Genomic DNA, 21,857 nt, shown 5'->3' on the forward strand with positions numbered 1-21,857 from the left:
TCTGATCGATCGAGAGAATATTAATATTGTATATCTATGCTATTTAGAGGGTTGCTCAATGTTGACCCAAGCTTGCGGTATTATCGATGTATTAATTATCGTAAGTGAGAATTCTGTAATTTTCTGTCACACAACGACTCTCACGTGTATAATATCGCACACATCGACCTGCCACGATCTCTCTCTGGAATAAATTATACGTATATAAGCGCGCGTACTGACGATTAATATATAGACTTGATAACGAAGGACTGGGTCTGCTTGGAGAACCTCGGTTGGCCTCAGGAACTAAAGACTGACCGAGACCTGCATTACATTGTTATAATAATAATAACAATTATTATTATTGTATAAAACCGTCGTGTTGATAATTGTACATACATGTAATATGCGTATATAAAGTATATTATTGTTGTATAGTGTATAATATCATATTGTATTTAGCTGTAATATACTTACATGTTACAAGGTTAAGAGATGAAAAAAAAAATAAATATAATATTGTGTTAATAAATTATATTTACCATAAAAACGATGATCGTCGAGCGATTTTATTCATTCCGTATAGTTTTCGCAGATTCTATCGTACGCGTTTAACCTAACTTTTCATAAATCATCATTTCTTAGCTTGTCAAAATTTCTAGCTCTATGCAAAAGGCGAGTATTGATAACTTTTCTTCGTATTATAGGTATTTTATCAAATGTACTTACGCTGCTCGGATAGATTATTTTTTTTTTTTTTTTTTTTTTCATGGCGAATGAGGCAACTTTCGAGTTTTTTAAATTATTTTTTTTTTTTTACGGTTTTTTTTTTATTACATCAACTTGGTATTGGTTCAAGGGTCTAAACAATCGTCGTTTGTATATGTATAGGGACAGGTGCATATTGTGCACCGAGGACACGGGGGATATTAGAAAGACCTTTCTGTATACAATGATCGTACAAAGTTGAATTGAAGGATTGAAAATACGGTTATTAAAAATATTGTTATAGTAAGTCCAGCGATCTCTAGGGATATATATAGATAAATATGGGTATATTAAACGGTAAAATTAATCGTAGCAATTCACAACCGAACATCATCTATTACATCGACAATAATATAAACAATTGTAATACCTTCTTTTTTTTTTTTTTCTTTTATAACAAATTCCTTACAACGATAATACAATCGATTAAAAAATGGGTATGTTTCGTGTGACGGCCGTTCGTGTCGTGTTCTTGTACCGCGGGTACGGAAATATGACACCTTCTTTTCAACGTTGAAAAAACAGAAAAAAAAAAGAAAAAAAAATGGTAAGAAACCAAGTCTAAAGGAGTCTAAATCATTCTCCCGAAAGCGAGGACGAGAAGAAAAAAAAAAAAAGTGGAAGAATTTGAAAAGTGGTCGCGTACACGCAACGTTTGTCATAACACGGCGAAGAATTTTGCACATGCACGATAACTATGTAAAACACATCCCGATACATTCTTCAAGATTAAAAACCTAACTACGGAGTTGGAAAACTGAGAGTATATGTCGCAATGTGTATGTAATACGTTTTAAATTCAGTACAACGTTGTGGAACGATTAAGCGATTAGGAATATCGACGATCCGGTGAAAAATCCTAGCATATGTGGGGGGTGCGAGGAGCATGGGTGAACTGAATGTGAAGGTTCGGATATATACGGGGATTCAACACTACCGGGTAATGCAAGGGGGGTAAGTATAAGCACATATTCCCAATTCTGCTCGTGCAGGTATTATTCATTGTTAAGCAAGAATTCGAAGGGATTGCTGCCGTAGAAAATTGAGCCCTGCAGTTGGTTCGCCTTGTCAGGACTCTCGACGGACGCCAACCGACGAACTGCGAGCTTCCGAGGAGGTCTGATGGTTACTTTTTCTTCTGGGCCTTCTCCGCGGCCTTTGTTACCTTCCCCTGAGTGTCCTTGAAGTTGACGCTCTGTCGAAAGCAGGAGGAAATTCGTCATCGTACACGTCTCGTATATTTTCACATTTATAATAGATTTTACCACATTTTTCGTACACAAATAAACAATTTTTAGATTCCCGGGTGCCTGAGTCGTTAATTTATTTATTTCTATGCATGTTGTAAAGAATTGACGTGAAAATACTCGATTATTTATTTTGTAACGTAGACAGATGAGGTTCTGATTTTTTTTTCTACGTTTTCTTCGTACACCGATTGTCAGTGTGCACAGTTCTGTACTATAGGTATATTCTTTTCAGAATTTTTCGTACGCTAGTTTGATAAAAAAATAACGCGAGAAGCTGAAAATCTGACCTTGATTACTCCGACGGCAACAGTTTGGCGCATGTCGCGTACAGCGAAGCGTCCGAGGGGTGGAAACTCCTGAAAAGCTTCGACGCACATCGGCTTGCTGGGTTGCAGCATGACGATGGCGGCGTCGCCGCTTTTGATGCTCTTAGGATTTTCCTCGGTAGTTTTGCCGGTCCTGCGGTCGCACTTCTCCTTGATCTCGGCGAACTTGCAAGCGATATGAGCTGTGTGGCAGTCGAGAACGGGGGTGTAACCGTTGCTGATCTGTCCCGGATGATTGAGGACGATTACTTGAGCGGTAAAATCAGCCGCGCCGCGCGGCGGCGAGTTCTTTGAATCCCCGGCAACGTATCCTCGGCGAAGCTCCTTGACGGATATGTTCTTGACGTTGAATCCGACGTTGTCGCCGGGCAGAGCCTCGGTCAGAGCCTCGTGGTGCATCTCGACGGATTTTACCTCTGTCGTCAGGGCCGCGGGGGCAAAGGTGACCAGCATACCCGGCTTCAGGATCCCAGTCTCCACCCTGCCGACGGGGACGGTTCCGATGCCGCCGATCTTGTAGACGTCCTGGAGCGGAAGTCGGAGCGCCTTGTCCGTCGGCCTCGACGGCGGCAGGATGGCGTCGAGAGCCTCGATCAGACACTTGCCGTCGGCGTTGCCGTCCTTCCTCTCTACCTTCCACCCCTTGTACCAGGGCATCTTCGGCGAGGGTTCGAGCATGTTGTCCCCGTGCCAACCGGAGATCGGTACAAAGGCAACGGAGGCCGGGTAGTAGCCGATCTTCTTTATGTAGGAGGATACCTCCTTCTTGATCTCCTCGAACCGGCTCTCCGAGTACGGCGGCTCCGTCGAGTCCATCTTGTTCACACCCACGATCAGCTGTTTCACCCCCAGGGTGAAGGCCAGGAGGGCGTGTTCCCGCGTCTGTCCGTTCTTCGATATCCCGGCCTCGAATTCCCCGGTCCCTGCCGCCACTATCAGCACCGCGCAGTCCGCCTGACTTGTCCCGGTTATCATGTTCTTTATGAAGTCACGGTGACCGGGCGCGTCTATTATCGTCACGTAGTACTTGGCCGTCTCGAACTTCCAGAGAGCTATGTCGATCGTTATTCCCCGCTCCCGCTCCGCCTTGAGCTTGTCCAGGACCCAGGCGTACTTGAACGAACCCTTGCCCATCTCCTGGGCCTCCTTTTCGAACTTCTCGATCGTCCGCTTGTCGATTCCCCCGCATTTGTATATCAGGTGGCCGGTGGTCGTTGATTTACCGGAGTCCACGTGCCCGATCACCACGATGTTTATGTGGATCTTCTCCTTGCCCATTTTCAACCCTCCCGTATCTCGGCCAACTTCGCTTCGGTCCCGGATCTGAAACTTTTTAACAATCGTCAAAACGCCTTCGACGAACCGTTTCGGACTTCCGCAGATGTTAGTTGGAAGGTATTCCTGCGATATCGATGAAAATGTTGCTTCGTATTGGGAACTTGTTAACTATCCATACATTCGGTTCGTTTGCGAATTTCCTTTTATTCGAATCAATTAATATGACTATACAACGTCAACTGTATCTAGCTCGGTGACGTGTTTTGCCATTCTTACGATATTTCAAATACGGGGCTGAATCAAGTCACTTGAAATTTGAAAACAGTGAGTTTCCAATATATACGTATAATAAAAAAAAAAAAAAAAGAAATCATCAAAACCGAAATTAATAAACCACTGGCAGGACATAAATTTCCGAAATTCACTCGTTCATTCTGCCGACAATTCGCAACCAGGAAAATAATTCCTCAAGTATGCCAGAATTGTATTTTTTGTTTATTTTTTTTATCTTTACCGGCAGCTTATAACACTAGACTAAACATCAACAGAAGCCAATTGACGATTACAAACGTCGCGCTATAAGTTACTTGTTGCTGGGGTCAGTTCGCGTATTTATAGAATACGTAATAAAATAATTGCTATCCAAGAAAAACAAAGATTAAATACCGATCGGGTTTCTGGTGCGAAAATTTCGTTCGCAGATTGACTCGAAATTGTCGAGAAAAAAAAATGAAGCTACCGTAGAGATATCGAATAACTATTTTTGTCAATACTCGATCAAGGTCTACGTTAAGGTTGAAGACGACTACTTCGTCCCGACAACGTTTACACGAAAGGAGGCATCGGCAGTCGGGGTTACGCAGTTTGCTAATTTTTTCGTCTGACAACCCCAGAAATCAATACGTCTCGGGTTGATCGGGGTCTGCCGGCTACTTTCCTCAAGCTGGATAGAGTTGTGAAATTTTCGCACAAGATACGGTGTAACTACGATCTACGAATAAGCGATACGGTTCTTTACTTACCGGGTTTGCGTATACCGGTAAAATGCGACGTTGATTTACTTATTTTCGTTGATAAATCGGCGAATATCTGGAGACGTGAAATACCTCGCAAATATCCTCTGCCATTCGCATCGACAAGAACTCGGACTCTATTGCGACGGCGTAACAAACATGGCCGACGGTTTTGCGCACACCAAATGCAGCCGGATATTTCCTTGGTAAGGATCATTATTATAGAAAATGAATTGATAAACACCGAGGGATATATTTCGTCCCGACGATCGGTTGAACGTTTCGCGTTTTAAGGGCTCGATTATTATCCTTTATTACCGTTATGTACTTACGGTGATTTATTACCTGGCTGTTTAATTGTAAATATACATATATATGCATCAACAAAGGCTGGTAGGTACGTAAAGCCTTTGTTAATTTATAATACCTAGGATAATTGGATCCAGATGACGATTATTTGCGCGCAATTGGCACCGCGCGAGTTGCATTTTCCTTTCATATCTGACAAACGAGAGAAACCTTCGCGGATGCTATAATTTATCCCCGGTACGCGTTTGAATTGAAAATCAACTTGCAATTTGCAACGTACAAGTTATTCCCGTTACTTACGAGCAATCACGCGTGCCAATCTCGGTACTCGGACAACTTTAACGATCGCTCGTTAAATCTCGATTATATTCATTCCGTATTTATTTAGATTACTGTAAAGTTAAAAAGACCGTAAAACGATCGCGAGCGGCCAGATGCGAAAAAGAACAAAGAAACCGCTTGAATAAAATCTGCAATTGAACTCGTTGCCCCCTTTTTTTTATTAGTTTCGTCTCCGTCTCCGTTGATCTTGACGAATGATTACAAAGCCGCGGAATGAAAAAATCTCGCTCTCGTGGCTTTGATCCAAGGATAATTTGCAGCAAATTTGCGATAATTATTTGCGATATACTTATTTAGGAGAGCGATGTACGCGAGTGAGTGAATTAATATCGCAGTTTGAAGATGAAAATTTGTTCCGTTTATTATGGCACTCGAGATATTTCTGTGAGGTTAACGTTCACCAGATACAAGGTAGTCCCGAATTTATTGCCAAACCTTTCCGAACGGAGTTGAAAAAATCCATAAATACACCGGCGACGTCTGGCATTCGCGTTTTACCGAGCCGCGAATGGCGGAATTCACAGAGTGCAAGAAAGCAGGGAATTCTGGGCCAGCAGGGAGAGAGATCGATGATTTTCGTGATATTTATGAAAATCGTCGCAAGCCTGACGGATGTCATCGATCCTTCGTCGATTGAATCGACGCGGCGCAAATAGTTTATCCCCACCCAGCGGAAATTACCCGCGTCTTGAATCGCATCTGCGCATTCTGCAGCCTTTGACGTCGGAGCGTCTATTAAAGGATCTGCTGCTCTATTTCTGGGCTAATTCGTCGAGATATAGATCAGCGGGTGGTGCAAACGTGTTGACATGCACTGTAGGTATACCTTTGAAACGTGCCGGAGAAACGGAACATGTTCGAATGCGAGAAGAAAGGAAAAGAGAAAAAGGAAGAGAACGAGAAATAAAACAACATATTGACGACGAACGATAAAAAACAAAAAAGAAAAAAAAAAAAACTGCAGGGAATGATCCATAGTCATATAATTCGATACATATATATACACTAGCAGCCCGTCCCGGCTTCGCACGGGCATATAATAATATTAAGTAATAATATAAATGTTATTTTTCTAGAAACTCACTGTAAACATTGTGTATTGTCTTTTATTATATTATTATATGCCCGTGCGAAGCCGGGATGGGTTGCTAGTGTAGCTTATATGACACGTTCGTAGATTTACCATAGCAGCGCCATCTATTGATTACTTACTCAACCCAGTCGAAAGGTATCGACATCTGTTAGAATCATTCGGAGTTAACAGATAATTGTGACTGTCGAATAATAACAGACAAATAATTAGCAATATATTATAATTGCGACTATAATTTGAGATTTAAACTATCCTATCTCTCAAGTTGGATCGAACTGCACATGGTGTGCGTATTTTATTATAATCGGTTAAGTGGTTTAGGAGTCCATTGAGGACAAACATCGTGACACGAGATTTATATATATTAAGATGTGTGTGTGTGTGTAAGTTTGTTTATACATATATATTATTTATCCAAACTTCGCGCAGCTTTAGCAGCGACGTCAGAGATCTGGAAACGTGGAGTGGAATCCACGCGAGAAAAAGAGGCGAAGGAAAAATGAAAGACATGAAAATACGGGGTGGATCGATTCGATTCTTGAGGCAGGCCACTGTGGTCTGTAGGATTTGCAAACGTGGGAGTAGGTGGTGGATGATTGTGTGAGAAAAAATCTTTGAGAGGAGCTTGTTTTCGTTTACATAAGCGTCCGGCAGTTATTGACAGCATTCGAATTGGGCCGATGCCAGACCCAGAGAACCTCGCGGACGTCACTTTTCGCGGATCCGATCGCGATATGTCGTATTTTCGTTTTTCGGAAATTCGGGTGGGAGGCACGTGAGCCTCATGCCTTAAAACGGTCCGTCTTTGACGGACTGTGACGCTCGTACTTGCGAAAATATTACACACCTCCCTAAATTCCATGGACGTTAGTCCCGAGCGTTGAGGCATCGCGGTTCATCCGGTTTGCGCAAAAGACGAAAAAGAAAAGTTGAGAGGAAGAGAGAAGGAAGAACGAGTGAAGTCACTCCGAGACCGAGGCAACGTGCTGCTTTGTTCTTCGACGCCGACTGCTAGTAATATTTAAAGACAAATTGAACCTCCTTGAATTACGTCGGAAACCTTGAGTGTAAAAAAAAAAAAAAAAAAAAAAATTGAGGAAATGGAGAAAATTCTACTGGCAAAAAGGATGAACGATTCGATTATTTCACGGAAATTCACGCTTCCAGTCTATGAAATCACCAGAAGTCCAAAATTACCGGCTTTATTTTGCAAAGACTTTATGAAGAAATGATTTTTTCCCATTTCCACTTACATCTTGTCCGTGAAAAAAACATCAACGATTCTTTGATATTACGTAAAATGTTACAGGAATATAATGTATCGAGCAATAAACATTCATTCCGAATGATCAATTTCGCGGTATTATTGCACGAGGTAGTATACATATGTATATTTTATCGAATAGCAAACATGTTCCGAGATGTCGCGATTGTTCTTTTAATTCGTGATTTCGCAGAAAAGAATTCAAAGATAGCATCGATCGTCTTTACTTTTCAATGTTATTATTGTCCAGGCAAAAAAGGAAGCCCGATCGAAAACTCCATCCACGAATTTTTATCTCACAGTTGCGAACGTATCTTCCGAAAATAGATATATAAAAATTTACGAAAGAAATGTTTGATCACATATTTTGATGAAAACAATCGACAAAAAAGGAATAAAATAAATTACCGTTCGGGACGGTTCACCATTATTTCTGCAAAATCGCGTGGTTTTCATATCTTCGAAAAAGAAAGAAGAAATTCATCCGAATACATGGAAGCTGCGGAAAATTATCTCCGAGGGTTTCCCTCCTCCCGGTTTTGTTGAAAAATATGGCTCACATCCATCCCGCGGGATCGCGAGCGAACAAGCGACCTGTGTCCGGGTCCCGGATGTGTGGCATTGATTTTCCGCCCAAGTTCAGTTTACCGGTGTAAGATAAAGCGTGCAGCTTGCGAGAGGACGTTGATGTGACATTTGTTATACGTACATTGATTTTATTATTATTAAATCATACATACCTCGAGCAATAAACACGTGCCATTCTAATTTCTCGAGAATTGTTTGCGTCAATTAATTTTCGCAAAGAGAAAATTTATATCTTTGTTTATCGATTAGGGCGGATCAAATCCGGGAAAAATTCGGCCGGATATCACATCCGGTGTCTCTAATACGCGGGATTCGTTCGCTTGGCGTCGGGCCAGCGATAAATCTTGAGAAAGCACGACGGCTCGACCGGGATTTCGGATTCTGTCCTAGAATCGGACAGGCAATCAAAATTGTGAAACCGAGAAATATCGGCGGGGGTCAGAGCCTCGAGGCCTTGGTCGGGCAGGCGCCAGCCTTCGACCTCGACATGCCCGTCTATTTCATTTCGGGGCTTCGGGTCTATTAACCCGGGAACATCTCGAGCACGTGCCGCGGCGTCGATTATAAAGGATGAGAGAGGTGCGATCGATTGAAAATTAAAAGTCATTCGGTAAAAGAAATTTTGTACGGGCCGCTGGAGACCTCAGGTCGAATTCGAAGAACTTGAAGAAAACTCTGGGACACTCTTTGAGCGTTGTATTTCAAGGCAAATTAGTCGGTTTTAGCAAAATGCAATTTTGAATGTGGAAAAAAAGACGATTCATAAATTGTGAAATATAAATCATTCCACTCCGAAAATTATAACTCACTGAATTTTCATTACTTTGAGCTGAAAATTGACTGAGCAAGTCTCTAGACAAAAATTTGGTGATATCGGGCGATGAAAAAAAGGTATTTATTTGACAGACGAATTTTCTTAGTTACTGTGACAAATGAAATTTTTCTCAGTGTGAGGTCGAATTTTTGGAAAAATAGTGGATTAATGATTTTTACGACTATAATACGGATGTTTTTGACGATTTGTCATTTTGCATTTTAACGCATATTTGTACGCACGAAAGAAACTGCACCCGGTCACAAATGAGAAGATTTGTAGCTTTTCTCTCAACTGCAGGTACGACGCTGAAGAGAAGATTGATCTTGTTGTATAACACGAGTTTGCGCTACCTCGACAAATGTGTTTCTATGTCGAACCTGTGGCCCCAAAAATATCGCGTTCTTCACCTTCGAGATCACAGCCATTCCAACCTCGTGTTCTTCTTCGTCCGTTCAGTTAGCTTCGCATAACGTCTTTCATCCGCTCTTTCTCTTTTTTCATTGAATTCTTGCGATTTCCTGTTTATAAATCGGTCGACACTGAATGTACGGGGATGAAAAAATTAGGTTGCGTGAATTCTTTCATCTCGTAATATCTAATGCCAACTGATTAAAATCTACGTACAACGAAAACGTCAAAAGTCTCATTCTTAATGGAATCTTAATCCAATACTTGCGAGATTGGTAATTGTCGAATATAAATTCTGCGCTGTATCTTACGAAAAAATTGGTGCTCTTACAGACGCAGCGTCGGCTAGTAAGAAATAGAAACTGCGTCAACCGATAAGGAAGCTACGAAGAAGCGAAGTGCGCAGCAATGGATATTTCGAGTCGTTGAAACGGCGTGAAAAAATGAACCGTGTGCACAGGGCTTAATTTGGCTGACGATGAATCAGGTGGTTGGTTGGCCAAAAATTAATACTTTTTGCTCATTTTCTAACGAGATTGTCGTGAAACCAGTATTTGACGAACTATTGTATTCGCAGGCTCCGAAGATCTCTTCGACGATAAGAATGTTGAAAAAATTGATTGTGAAATTGTAAACAAAAGCCTAGATATCGATAATTCATTTAAAATCGTTTCAAAACAGTTAAAAATCTAGTATCCAGATTCGTTCGTGCTTAGTAGACGATAACTTATCGAATAAATTGAGTCGTCAAGTGAAATCGAACAAATCTAATAGATTTTAAACAATTTTGTAACGATCAAAAATGAACCATTCTCCCGGTAATTTCTATTCTCGTATTCCGAAAGTTAATTTCATCACAGCTTTCGAACACGATTATTCGATAAAAACTTATCGTGCAAATACTCTGGTGTGATAAAATTAATGAACAAACAATACCGATTTTTGGCGTGAGTAATTTCTAGAAACCGACGTCGACGCGTATTTGTTATAAATAATCCGCAACCCTCGTAAATTACGGACACTGTTCGCCTAAAAATGGTCCATACTCACCCTGTGATGTTCCTTTCTACGCACTAGTTACTCCGTGCGCGTGACGTTTGCAAAACGCTTGAAACTGCACGGCTTCTCGCGTGTGCGGGAAATCTTTACATGAGTGGATAAAAAAACTTGGGATGTGTGCGTGGCACGTGGTTTTCCCGCCGCTTTGAAGATCGAGATACCTTCTAAAATCGTGGCAATAGCCACACACGCCAGAATGTCATCTCCGTGGTTTATGATGAGTCAGTATAGAATTCCGCCTTGCGAAATTCACCCCACTGACTAGATCTGCGGTCTCGCCTAATTACTTCAAAATTCTACTCAGCCAGCCCAGCAACCGAGCTTGCCAACTCCGCCGCACCTGTTTCATTGTCCCGTCGACTCATCCACGCGAACACACACCGAGAAAAATTTCGTTTTCATAGTAACTAGAAAAATTCAGTAAAACAGGTATCGTTGAAAAAACACTGTTTGAATATTGTAGGAATTACGAAAAACGAGGTATTTTCGATCCTTTTTTGGTAATTGCAACGCAAAATCAGTTTGCGAGGTTTACTCTACTTTTTTAGCTAAACAAGGCTTTGACGTCAATTTATCGTTGCACGAGGGTTAAATTTTCGCAACGGTTACGAGAAAATATAGCAACAGTGATCGTAATGAGAAAGAATTGTGTTTAATGTGCGGTTCTCAACTATTTTCGTTCATTGCAATAATCGCATAACATGAGTTCTGGGCACAAAAGTAAAGTGAGTTTTGTATCCGTAAAAAAAAAAAATCCAGTTATTTTGTAACGCATCTTGTCGTGAAAAAATTTAGCAAATTAAACGACCAGATTTAACATTCCAATAACCAGAAAATATATTATCGACAATTACAATTACACCAAACACGTTACTTGTACTACATTTTCTAGTAAAATTGAAAAAAATATCCAAACCGTTGTTGCAACTATACCAACCAACTTTTCTACAACTTCCCGTCAACTGTACGAATGAAATTTTCCTCATCGTATATAAACGCAGATTTGATTTCAGCGTTATTGCATGGACGTGACGTGCGACATCCATATCTGCCAAGTTGTTACGCGTCAACGATCTAACGAGAAAACAAGAGATTAGGGAGGGAAAAATAAAAACAGGTAGAAAGAAGACGGAAAAACTGAAGGAAAAGAGAAAAAAAAATAAAAAATTCTCCAAAATTAGATCGTCCGCGATCGTTAGGGTGCCGGAAGATTATTTTTACTCCCTTTTCTTTTTTGTTTTTTTTTTTTTATTTTGTTTTCATATTACAACGACGTCGTTGACAGCCGACGGCGACGTCTGATTCGCGTGGGTCGCGAGGATCCGGTCGACGCTCGCGGATTTTGACGTTGCGTATCGACCATCAATGAATTTTTCATCCTGGCGGACGTCGAGTAGCCGCGGACCGATCGCCCTGGAATTATTTATACAAAACACGTAGAAATTTAGAGCCACGATAATATACAGATATAATTATATGTGTATAAGCATACGTGAATATACAATATATGTATATATGTGTATATATATATATATAATGTTGTGTTAGGTAATGTTTCTACAGGATTCTGCTTCTCTAATTTTTTTTTGCCAACGCTCATTGTCAGCGTCTGTCGCTTATGTGCGTGTGTAGCGTCTTACGTCATCGTCGGGACACCGGCAATCGGTGACGACGCAAAAATTCTAATATCGCACATGTGTATAACATATATATTTACACATATGACGTACACATATCCTAGGGTGGTCCGTGTTTTCGACTTTTTCGAAATTCTACCGGGAAGTCCTCTAAATTGTTTCGAAATAATTACATAGAAATATCCTCAAAAGGACAGATATATCTATGTGAAAATCTGAACACTCTCGCAAGGTTTGTGAAGTTTGCAATTGAAAATGTACACCAAGTTCGAAATAAAAACCGCCCCAACGTATTAATAATAATAATATACTAGAAAAAAAAAGAATTCCCTCTCATTTTCATTTCTCAATGAATAAATTCTGATTCTAAACATCTAATAATAACCGATATCTTTATCTATCATAATTCTTTTTCTCTTTTACGCTGATAAACAAGTCTTGAAGTTTTTGATCAATAGTATAAGCAGCAGGTAGCGGCACTTCGAAATAAAAAGCAAACCTTATCTACGAATAATACTATTTCTTCTTTCATTAGTTACGTGGAAGAAATCAACATTTGACATCTGGCACCTAGACTCGAAATTCGTGATGACCGTTAAATCATTTTTTACCCCCCCCTTTGATCGCTCACGTCCGATGGTCGCCCGAGACTACATGGAAAATTCTTATATAGGTCCTCGAATTTATCACTATAATATATATATATATATATATAAGTTAAGCATTCGGAATGCCAGAGGTATTGCAGCCAAACTTTTTGCCAAATAATATATCTGCAATATTATACATAATAATAATAATACATTATTTACCTCAAAACTATGATCATTGCGTTACGCAATCGGTACACTGTTAGAAAAATTTAACTACACACAATGTCCCAGCAGGTTCATTTTATATTTCAGTTATTTCTTAAATTTCTGTTAGTAAATATGACACAAATTGTTGTCATTGTCAATATTTAATTTACACGTTGTACTTTATTTTTCGAACAGTAACACATTATGAAACGGTTAAACGAACCGAAAAATTTTAGTGGACCAGCTGGGGAATTTTTTTTCCAACCGTGTAATTGCGTTCAAATTTTTTAAATTACGATCCAAGTACTTTACAGAAACCCGAATCACGGCGATGAAATTAATCTGGCACTAAATTGCGCCACGTTATCACCGGAGAAAACTATTCTCTGAAATATGTGCCAGTTCTCGCATATCAATAAACTTTTCACGGAGTGGGGATCGTCCGGGTTTTTCCACCCCTTTCAGCTTGCGATTGAGAATATCTATATTCGTGAAGAATTCGGTGATTACGAAACCTAGTCGAAGAATGAATCGCGATGTTTGAGGGATACGTTGTAAATTTGTAACGCACGTATCGCGGACTCGCGAAGAAGCTTGAACGTGGAAAAATACGATCAGTATCGTTCAGAACTGATATTCAGCTTGCGTCGCATCGGTTAGCTGTACGAGACACGCGGACGAATCGTGTTAAACACTTTGTTTTCTCGGATTCGATGTTGTTGCACAGACGTGCGTTTGCGCCTCTCTACTTGAAACAAACCGATTTTTCAATATTTTTCCAAGCTTTGGTACAACGGTTGTGCCGGTGTTTGTTCGCGCGGAGCTTTAATCCGGCCTCTCGAGACGCAAAACGGGATTCAGGGTCGTCGTGTTGTTTTTGGACGGAACCTTCGCCCCGCGCGCCTCAATTATAGCCCGTCAACCTCTCATCGATAATTCCTTCTCGACGTATCCTCCCGCTTTTGATGCTTCGAGATCACAACGAGCGAGAGGACCAGATTTCCCCGTCGTTGTAAAACTGGCCTCCGCGCTCTTTTATCGCTTCCAAAACACGTGCGGGGCAATTTTTTTCACACATTCTTCATCGCTTTTAACTGCCTCGACGGTAATATTGGAATACGTAACGAGCCGCTTTGATTTCGCTGCAAGTTGGCGTGATTGGTTACAATATTGTAAAAATAAAGAAAACGAGCCGTTATTATAGAGTGAAATCGAATTAATTTACCAGATTTTTAATCATTTCCAATTTGGGCTTTTGTTTCACAGAATTCTAGTATATTATATTTTTATATTTTCAAAGAGATCGTGTTTGTTGTTTACGAGGATAAAATGATTCGCCGAATACTCGATCTACAACTATCTTCTAATAAAATTGATAACAGGTACACTGAGAGAAATTTTTAGTCCTTAACTATTTTCATTTTTTACCACAATCGAAAAACATAGTTCTAGGTAGAAAATGAAAATCAGTTTTCCAGCTGTTACCGGAAAGTCTGGTATCCGTTGCTATTCTTTCTCATTACGATCACTGTTGCTACATTTTCTTCCAACTGTTGCGAAAATTTAATGCTTGTGCAATAGGGTGGTCCTCGTTTAGCATATTGACGAATTTATTCCGGATCACCCCACCAAGTCAACTATAAATAATTCAAAAACAATTCACAATTTTTTCAGATTTTTATATCAACCGTAACCCGTGCCTGTAAGAGGAAGGATTTCCCAATTTAAAATACACGTGTTTCGGACACGTTCTTAGTATATATTTTACTGTAAGAGTAATAATGTTCGAAAAAATCCATGAATGTGAGATTATAATAAGCATTAGTGCTACTATCTTAGAAAAAATTCACATCATCACACCAGGTAATATAGACAATTGCATTTCTTATAAATAAAAGGAAAAAGTCAAATTTCTAGGGTCTGCAATTCGTCGAGACTGGTTGGTACGATGATGTGAATTTTTTCTCAAATAGTAGCACTAATACTCACTAAATCTTCGCAATTACAGATTGATTCGAACATCGTCACTCTCACAATAAATTATATGCTGAGAATGTATCTGAAACAGGTGTATTTTAAATGGTGATATCCATCCATTTACAGGAAATTGGTCTTGACTTATTTATAGTTGATTTGGGGGGTGGTCTGAAAAAAAAATCATCAACACCCTAAGCAAGGATCACCCTATTGTGCAACGATAAATTGACGTTAAAGCCTTGTTTAACTAAAAAAGTAGATTAAACATCGGAAACTGATTTCGCGTTGCAATTGCCGAAAAAGGATCGACGATATCGCAAAATGCTTAGGCGTACCTCGTTTTTCGCAATTCCAACAATATTCAGACAGTTTTTTTTTTAACGATACCTGTTTTACTCAATTTTTCTAGTTACTGTAACAAATGAAGTTTTTCTCAATGTACCCATCTTCTTTCAGTAAACAATTATTTGCAGTCGGTATGATTTTTTTCCATCGTGAAGAATAGAAGATAACTTAAGATCATCAGACTTGAGCTCGTACTGGATAACGCAATTAATCTCAAACAAGACGAGGAATTTGTGCTATTCGTGCAGAAGATAATTTTCTCCTCCGCGATCGGACTCGGAACTTCATTCAGAACCCTGCAGGGTGTCCCCACATCACGTGAGGTGATTTAGATTCTTGGCATCCGCGTCGCGATTTATCTGCAGAAAATATCTAATACGCAGCTAAGCGTGAATCTGCATGAGAGTTTGAAAATTGGACCGAGTTTATGTTTAGCCGAATACCGAAAGGGGCCGGCAATAAGCGCGGAGCTTGATTGCGACAGGCAGTTTCTGCGAATGTGTTGAGTGCATCGTAAAGATGAGTCTCCCGCTTTCGTACGTCACGTAGCGATTCATTGAGGCTTTGGCTTGTTGTACCGGATTTAATTTTGTACTTCCGCCGGCCGTCCGACTCTAGGAATTTGTTTATTCGAGGGAACTCGCAGAGGATCGGCCTGTATAGGAGATTCTTGATCTCGCACTGCACGGAGGAGCGGGAATAAGATCTTTTACACGGTAATTTCGAGTGATTCTTCGCCCTCACGGCCGGCCAATTCGACACGAAATACGGCCTTGGATACGGCCGGAATGTTTTCGGATTCCAGAATCTACATCCCGAGGCATGCAGCGAGAGGCCTGAAAAAGATTTGACGCTTAAAATTAGCCTCGAATACTCAAACGCAAGCCTTGAATAACTCGGCGCCGATGCGTTGCTCCGACTCATCCCTCTTTTTTAACTGCAGGGAAGGTCTAACTTTCTCTTAGTTTGGATTTTGAGAAAACATTTTTCTTTCTATATCCACGGATTTTTACCACCGAGTAATCTCTACTCTACACTTCTTCGCTGCTTATAATAAATGTCAAGAGAAAAAATATACCGCTGGTTAAAGTTTAGGCTTCGATCGTATAAACCTGAAATTATTTCAAGAACCGGAAGCTGAATTAACCCCGACGAGATGTCGTTGAGATAGAGAATCGTACGAGAATCGACCGAAGTTGAAATTTCTCACCAAGTCTCGAAAGCAACCGGAATATAATTCAGAGCTTTCCGATTGCCACGTTTTAATCACTCCTCAAACGATTGATCGTTAATTTTACTATTTTTTACACTCATTATGGCGAAACTTGTCACATTTTGTCCGATGAAAATAAATGAAAATAAATGTAGAAACAAATTGGATAGATTTTGGTTCTTTCGTTCGACGATTGATGGTCGAAAAATTTACATCTACCAGCCGGATAAGTCGACTTGCGGCTTTTTGAACCGAATGTCCACCAACGTAACTTACATAATTTTAAATATATCAGCACCGATATTTCAACGAGATTGATTACGTTAATTCGCTATTCCCGAGTTTCCAAATCGGAAAGCTTTCGCGAAGACGAGTTCCTTTGTAAAATATAAGAGACTGGCGAATTTTTACATTTACGATCGTAGGATGGGTGGGACCCTAATTTTTTCCGTTGACATAAAACAACAAGAGAAAATATATGCTCAGCAGACGCATGAAGGATGAGGTTATCGCTCTCTCGGTATTTTCGACATCCGAAAAGTCAATCCCCCCGAAAAAAATTCCTCAATAAAGTCAACGGATAGTAATTTAACGTTACCGATCTACGTTGATAATTTTCCGAACTCGGCCGGAGGTGAGATGTTAAATCGAGTTGTGAAAAATCGCACTCCCGTCATTCATGCGGACGGCCAATACCGAAGTTCTGAAATTGGCTCGGTACGCGCGGACAATAATCGGCAGACTTCTTCGCCGGTATGCGGCTACGGTAGGTACATATAGATTTATAAATACACCCATAGAGGCCGAAATTATTCCCCCGCCGTCGGCGCACGCGAAGCTTAGGAGAGCTCGCGTAAGTATAAGTTTTTTGGGGGGAGATTTTAGGCATCGACGAGCTTGTTATAAAAGGACGCTCAGCATCCCGACGTCTTTACTCACTAAGCACACGCTGCTCCGGCAGAGCTAGAGACTCTCTGTGAAGAAAAAAACCAAGAGAGACGGAAATTATTAATAAAATATATTGTTCTAAACATTCGTTTCAACACAATTTGAAATCTCGTTATCGAAGAATCAACATCGTTATTATCGCGGTTGAATCGTTTTACCGAATTACCGAACAGTATTGTACAGTAATTGTATTTGTGTTGTGAAGGATCAGTGAAACTCGACGATGTCATCGGTAATGTTTGTGAGTATCGCCTTATCTCTCCCTGCTTTATTCGCCAATTTCGAAATCCCGCGGAATTTTATCTTTCAAAATTCGAGAAACGAAACTTGCTCACAAATATATCGTATGTGTGAAAGAAACGCGCCAGTCTTACCTGCCAACGACTTGTGCAAACCACAAGCACACAATGTAAGGTTCGTGCGGATTCGGTTCAGTTATCGCAATGATTGGCACGCGAATGTTATTCGCGAGTCTGTACGATGTAGAAACACAAAACGATAAACCGCTTTGGTAACACCGTCGAGCTTTTGCCCCCTGCGTGCACGGAGACACGTGTCCAATTATTTATTATACCCGTATCGGTGAGGTAACGAATCGTTCGCCAAACTGCGCGTGAAGGTATTTCATTCAAGATAAATCTAAAGAATCGCGTATATACGCGTTCAAAAAATTGGCAAATCTTTTCCCCTGGAACCGCGAAAATCGCATCTGGCTCCGATTCCAGGGTACAATGGAAGCGCTTTTCCCCTTTTCGCAAGCTCTCCAAAAATTTTCCCGCCCATTTCGATCCAGCTGCGTCGCGACGCCGGCGTCGCCCCGCATCTTGAATCTCGTGACTCTCGCGTATCACGTGCTTAGCGTATGAATGCGACGTTCCGAAGCTAGAAGAAGAATAAGAAGAAGAAGAAGAAGAGGCGTAGAAAGATAGGTTGAACCTGCAGACTGTTGTCAAGGTGCCACGGAGATGGCTTTTATGGTCAGGGACATCGCGAAGCCCGGTTGATTGGAGCCAGGCCAACAACATTCCTCGTTCATTAGACGATCAGCGTCGATCGCGACAACCTGCGACTTACTCTCCTCGCGTCTATTTGTTTCCCACGATTTTGCCACTTTTATTTCGTTTCATCCGTTATATTTTACTTTAACCAGCTCATCATCGTCGCCGTCTAGTCGATTTACGTAAGGTCGTTTTAAATAACTCACTTAGTTTGCTGTTGTATACGCGACTGTACCAACGCAGATTGAATCAGCACGTAGCACTGGCACTGAAAACCTCTGCGTGGTATATTTAGAACCGTACAGATACACAAATCAGCGTGAAACCTTATGTTTTATTTTTTATTTCTTCACGAATCAACGTTCACCAACGGGATCATAGAATATAGCCTCGCATAGATAACCTTGCATCGGCTCTTTCTGCAACTCCATATATATACAAAAAAATACTCATTTTTCATCATGAAATTGAGCACGTGAATTTTTCGCGATAAATAATAACATCCAGGCCGCAAATTTTTATATCTAGAACTGGGTTGAGCGGAAATCAAGATCAAGGTTCGGTTCACAGATATTCTTATTCCTTTTCGAACTAAAATAAAAAAATAAAAAAAATCAGACTTCTGAGAAAGATTACCGCAGTGATTTGTACTTGTGCATTTCGTAAAGCAATAGTCTTAAAGAAAAGTCTTCGATCGATACTGTATTTGTTCATCGGTGAATGAAACAGTCGGAAAATGATAGCGATTCGATCGATTCAAATTTATTATATCGGTTCGGTTAAGCGAGTAACGCATAGTAGCTGAAGGTCAATGTCAGACTAAGATTAGAAGCCCCTTTAAGAGCGGGCATAAGCGGCTTGCGTCTGCAGGTTGCGGCAGTTACTCCGCGACTGCAAGCGGAAGAGTGCAGTTGTTGTATGTTTGAACAACGAACGCGAAGGGAAAATTGTAACAGGTGCGTGATCGAACCGAGTGACACATGTATCGTTGGTTGTAGATTTGGTTGAACTAGATACTTTATCCTCGATGGGGAAAAATCAGCTTTCCTTGTTCTTCTTATTCTCTTTCTTTTTTTTGTTTTGTCTTTTAACAACGAATTCGATTTCGAATCTTTTTACGGACTTATTATCCTCCGATGAAAAGGAAGGAGAACAAGGAGGGAGCGAGCGATAAAAGAAGTGAAAAAAGACCTCGCTTGTACGGCGGGATTCGAGACTAAGCCGGTATTCAAGCTCGAAAGCTCAGTGCGTAAATGTTAAATAGAACACTTGAGTCAACGACCGAGTTATTTTTGGTGCTATCCAAGTGGATTCAAGCACCGTATACGCGTCAGTGTATTTTTAATTATTCATCAAGGCGGCAATCGAGTCCGTCCGGTATTTTAAACAAGCCGATTTCCGCTGTTGCAGGAATCGCTCGGCGACAAGGTGGCCATGTTCAATCAGCAGGCGACCAGGCATCAGGACACGCAAGCCAAGAACCCCTTCACCTCGGGCTTGAATCTGCCCAGGCCAAAATTCTCCAAAGAAGAATACGGCCGGTAAGTCAGAGCTCTGTCACAGCTTTTTGCTTGCTATCAATCGGCCCTTTCGGTTGATCGTTTTTTCGTAATTAGTAATGCTATTGATCGATGAAACGATTGATTTGAAGGATCGGTTGGCCGGTTAGTTGAAAAAAACGGTGAATCGAACCTTCCGATCAATCGATCAATCCCCCAGCCTTTATAGTTCTCTGCTCGATCTCGTTTGTTTCTAAAAATTTTCACAAACCTTTTTCGTATTCTTTGGCTACTTCAGACCGGCCGCTGGATCGCTGTCCGATATTCGGGGGCGAAAAGCGTCGGCCCACATTTACAAGGAGATTCTCGAGTTGTGCGAGATGATTTATCAGAACGGCACTCCCTGCAAGGATGAGCCGGATATAATTGGGATCACCTTTGGCGATTTGTTCAACATTTACGTACACATAAACGACAAATGCGTCGGCCTTCTTCTGAGGGCCAGAAAACAGAACTTTCTTCACTTCGAGGGCGAGTGTCTGTTCCAGGTGAGCGGATCCTTCAAAATTTTTTTTTCTTTCTCGCGATTCAAGCACCTTTTCCAAATTTATCACGCTTTTATTAATACCTCGTTTTTATTTTCAGAGGCGGGATGACAACGTGCCGATTTTCCTCACAAAACCGATCGCCGAGATCAGGCAGATCTTCAAACAGAAGCTCGAACAGCAGCGGATAGAAGCCCAACAGATAGAAGCTCAACATTTATAACCTCCGTATAATCACCCTGTTATTTGGACGATAAATAATTTGTCACAATTATTTATATCTGTTATGATATCGTGCGTTATTATGCAGCATGATTTTCCTTTATTTCTTTCTGTTATTTATTTCATTTTTTTCTTCTCTTTCTTCTTACTAACCAACAAAAAACGACCATTATTTGTAATCAACTGATTGTAGTTTGTAACTCGTGAGCGTGACTGGAAAACGTGGACCGATGTAAATATTGTATACGAGAAATTGTATAAGGCATGTTGCTCTAGGTTATAGTACAATAAAACAATTTGTAAGAAAACAAAAATAAAAAATCAAACCGTATGGAAAAACTAGCTCATTCCTTTACAGACCCTGCTTCGTTTCCACTCTTCTCTGTCAACTGGCGTTGCAGAAGCAGATCAATGATTTTTCCAAAGATTTGCCGGTTTCTCAATTTTTGCGTACAATTCGCCTGAAATTAAAAAAAAAAAATGCATATAGACCAATATATATATATATATATATATATGGCAGGACGAGAGAAACTTATGAATGAATGAGTAAAATCGGCAGAAAATATTTCAAGGTAATCGCATATAATTTATATTTGTATATACAGTCACTTTACAATGCGCATAATTTTTTTCTTGTTTTTTTTTTTGTTTTCTGTTTTCTTCGTTCAAATGTTATTCATCGTTTTCACGTAATATCTAACTAATTCATTAGGTCTCAGACATCGCAATGGACAAGGTAAGATGATGGTATATAAAGTAAAAAATTCGTTAGGTATTAAAACTGCAGTGCTTAGCGGTTCCTCTGGGCCTTTCGTCAAGGGACGAAATTATTACCGGAAGAAAAGTAAAACCATGCAAGGTGTGTAGTATGGTACTTATAGCTTCTCACGAAACTACGACGATCGCTATACTCCTTATATCGGTTCAATCCCCGAACCGTGTTGATCGATCCGAAATGAATCAGCCACCGTCAAAGTTGTAAATTTTACCGTTATTATCAACATCATTTCAATTATCTTGTTAAAATTAAAAACGCTCCGATAAATCGATACATATAGTGTTATATATAGGCCGATTCGGTTTAATTACGCAACTGCACATTTCGCCTGCAACGGTGATTTGACAAAAAGTTGAGATGTATGAAAGTTAAAAAAATCATTTAAAATCGCAACA

General features: G+C 40.4%; 2 protein-coding genes across 6 annotated transcripts; one reads left to right on the forward strand and one right to left on the reverse strand.

Annotated features, from left to right (window-relative positions):
* Positions 1–499: 499 nt before the first annotated feature.
* LOC124304154 (elongation factor 1-alpha) lies at positions 500–13,071 on the reverse strand. 4 transcript variants are annotated; one of them, XM_046762248.1, is made up of 3 exons: positions 12,947–13,071; positions 2,288–3,655; positions 500–1,945 (listed from the first exon to the last, which is right to left on the reverse strand). In XM_046762248.1, exons 2-3 carry the CDS (start codon positions 3,602–3,604, stop codon positions 1,877–1,879), a joined length of 1,386 nt encoding a protein of 461 aa, XP_046618204.1. In that variant the 5' UTR covers positions 3,605–3,655; positions 12,947–13,071; the 3' UTR covers positions 500–1,876. The 4 variants fall into 4 exon arrangements, with proteins under 4 accessions (XP_046618204.1, XP_046618203.1, XP_046618202.1 ...); XM_046762247.1 differs by lacking the exon at positions 12,947–13,071 and adding an exon at positions 4,627–4,823 and having other exon boundaries at positions 2,288–3,649; XM_046762246.1 differs by lacking the exon at positions 12,947–13,071 and adding an exon at positions 4,627–4,822.
* A 4,323-nt stretch (positions 13,072–17,394) lies between these two features.
* On the forward strand, positions 17,395–21,020 carry LOC124304157 (actin-binding Rho-activating protein). 2 transcript variants are annotated; one of them, XM_046762255.1, is made up of 4 exons: positions 17,395–17,658; positions 19,826–19,956; positions 20,213–20,462; positions 20,560–21,020. In XM_046762255.1, the coding sequence occupies exons 1-4, from the start codon at positions 17,641–17,643 to the stop codon at positions 20,680–20,682; spliced, it is 522 nt and encodes a 173-aa protein (XP_046618211.1). In that variant the 5' UTR covers positions 17,395–17,640; the 3' UTR covers positions 20,683–21,020. The 2 variants fall into 2 exon arrangements, with proteins under 2 accessions (XP_046618211.1, XP_046618212.1); XM_046762256.1 differs by lacking the exon at positions 17,395–17,658 and adding an exon at positions 19,229–19,371.
* Positions 21,021–21,857: the final 837 nt, after the last annotated feature.

The sequence above is a fragment of the Neodiprion virginianus genome, chromosome 4 (genome assembly GCF_021901495.1).
Source record: "Neodiprion virginianus isolate iyNeoVirg1 chromosome 4, iyNeoVirg1.1, whole genome shotgun sequence".
Taxonomy (NCBI): Eukaryota; Metazoa; Arthropoda; class Insecta; order Hymenoptera; family Diprionidae; genus Neodiprion; species Neodiprion virginianus.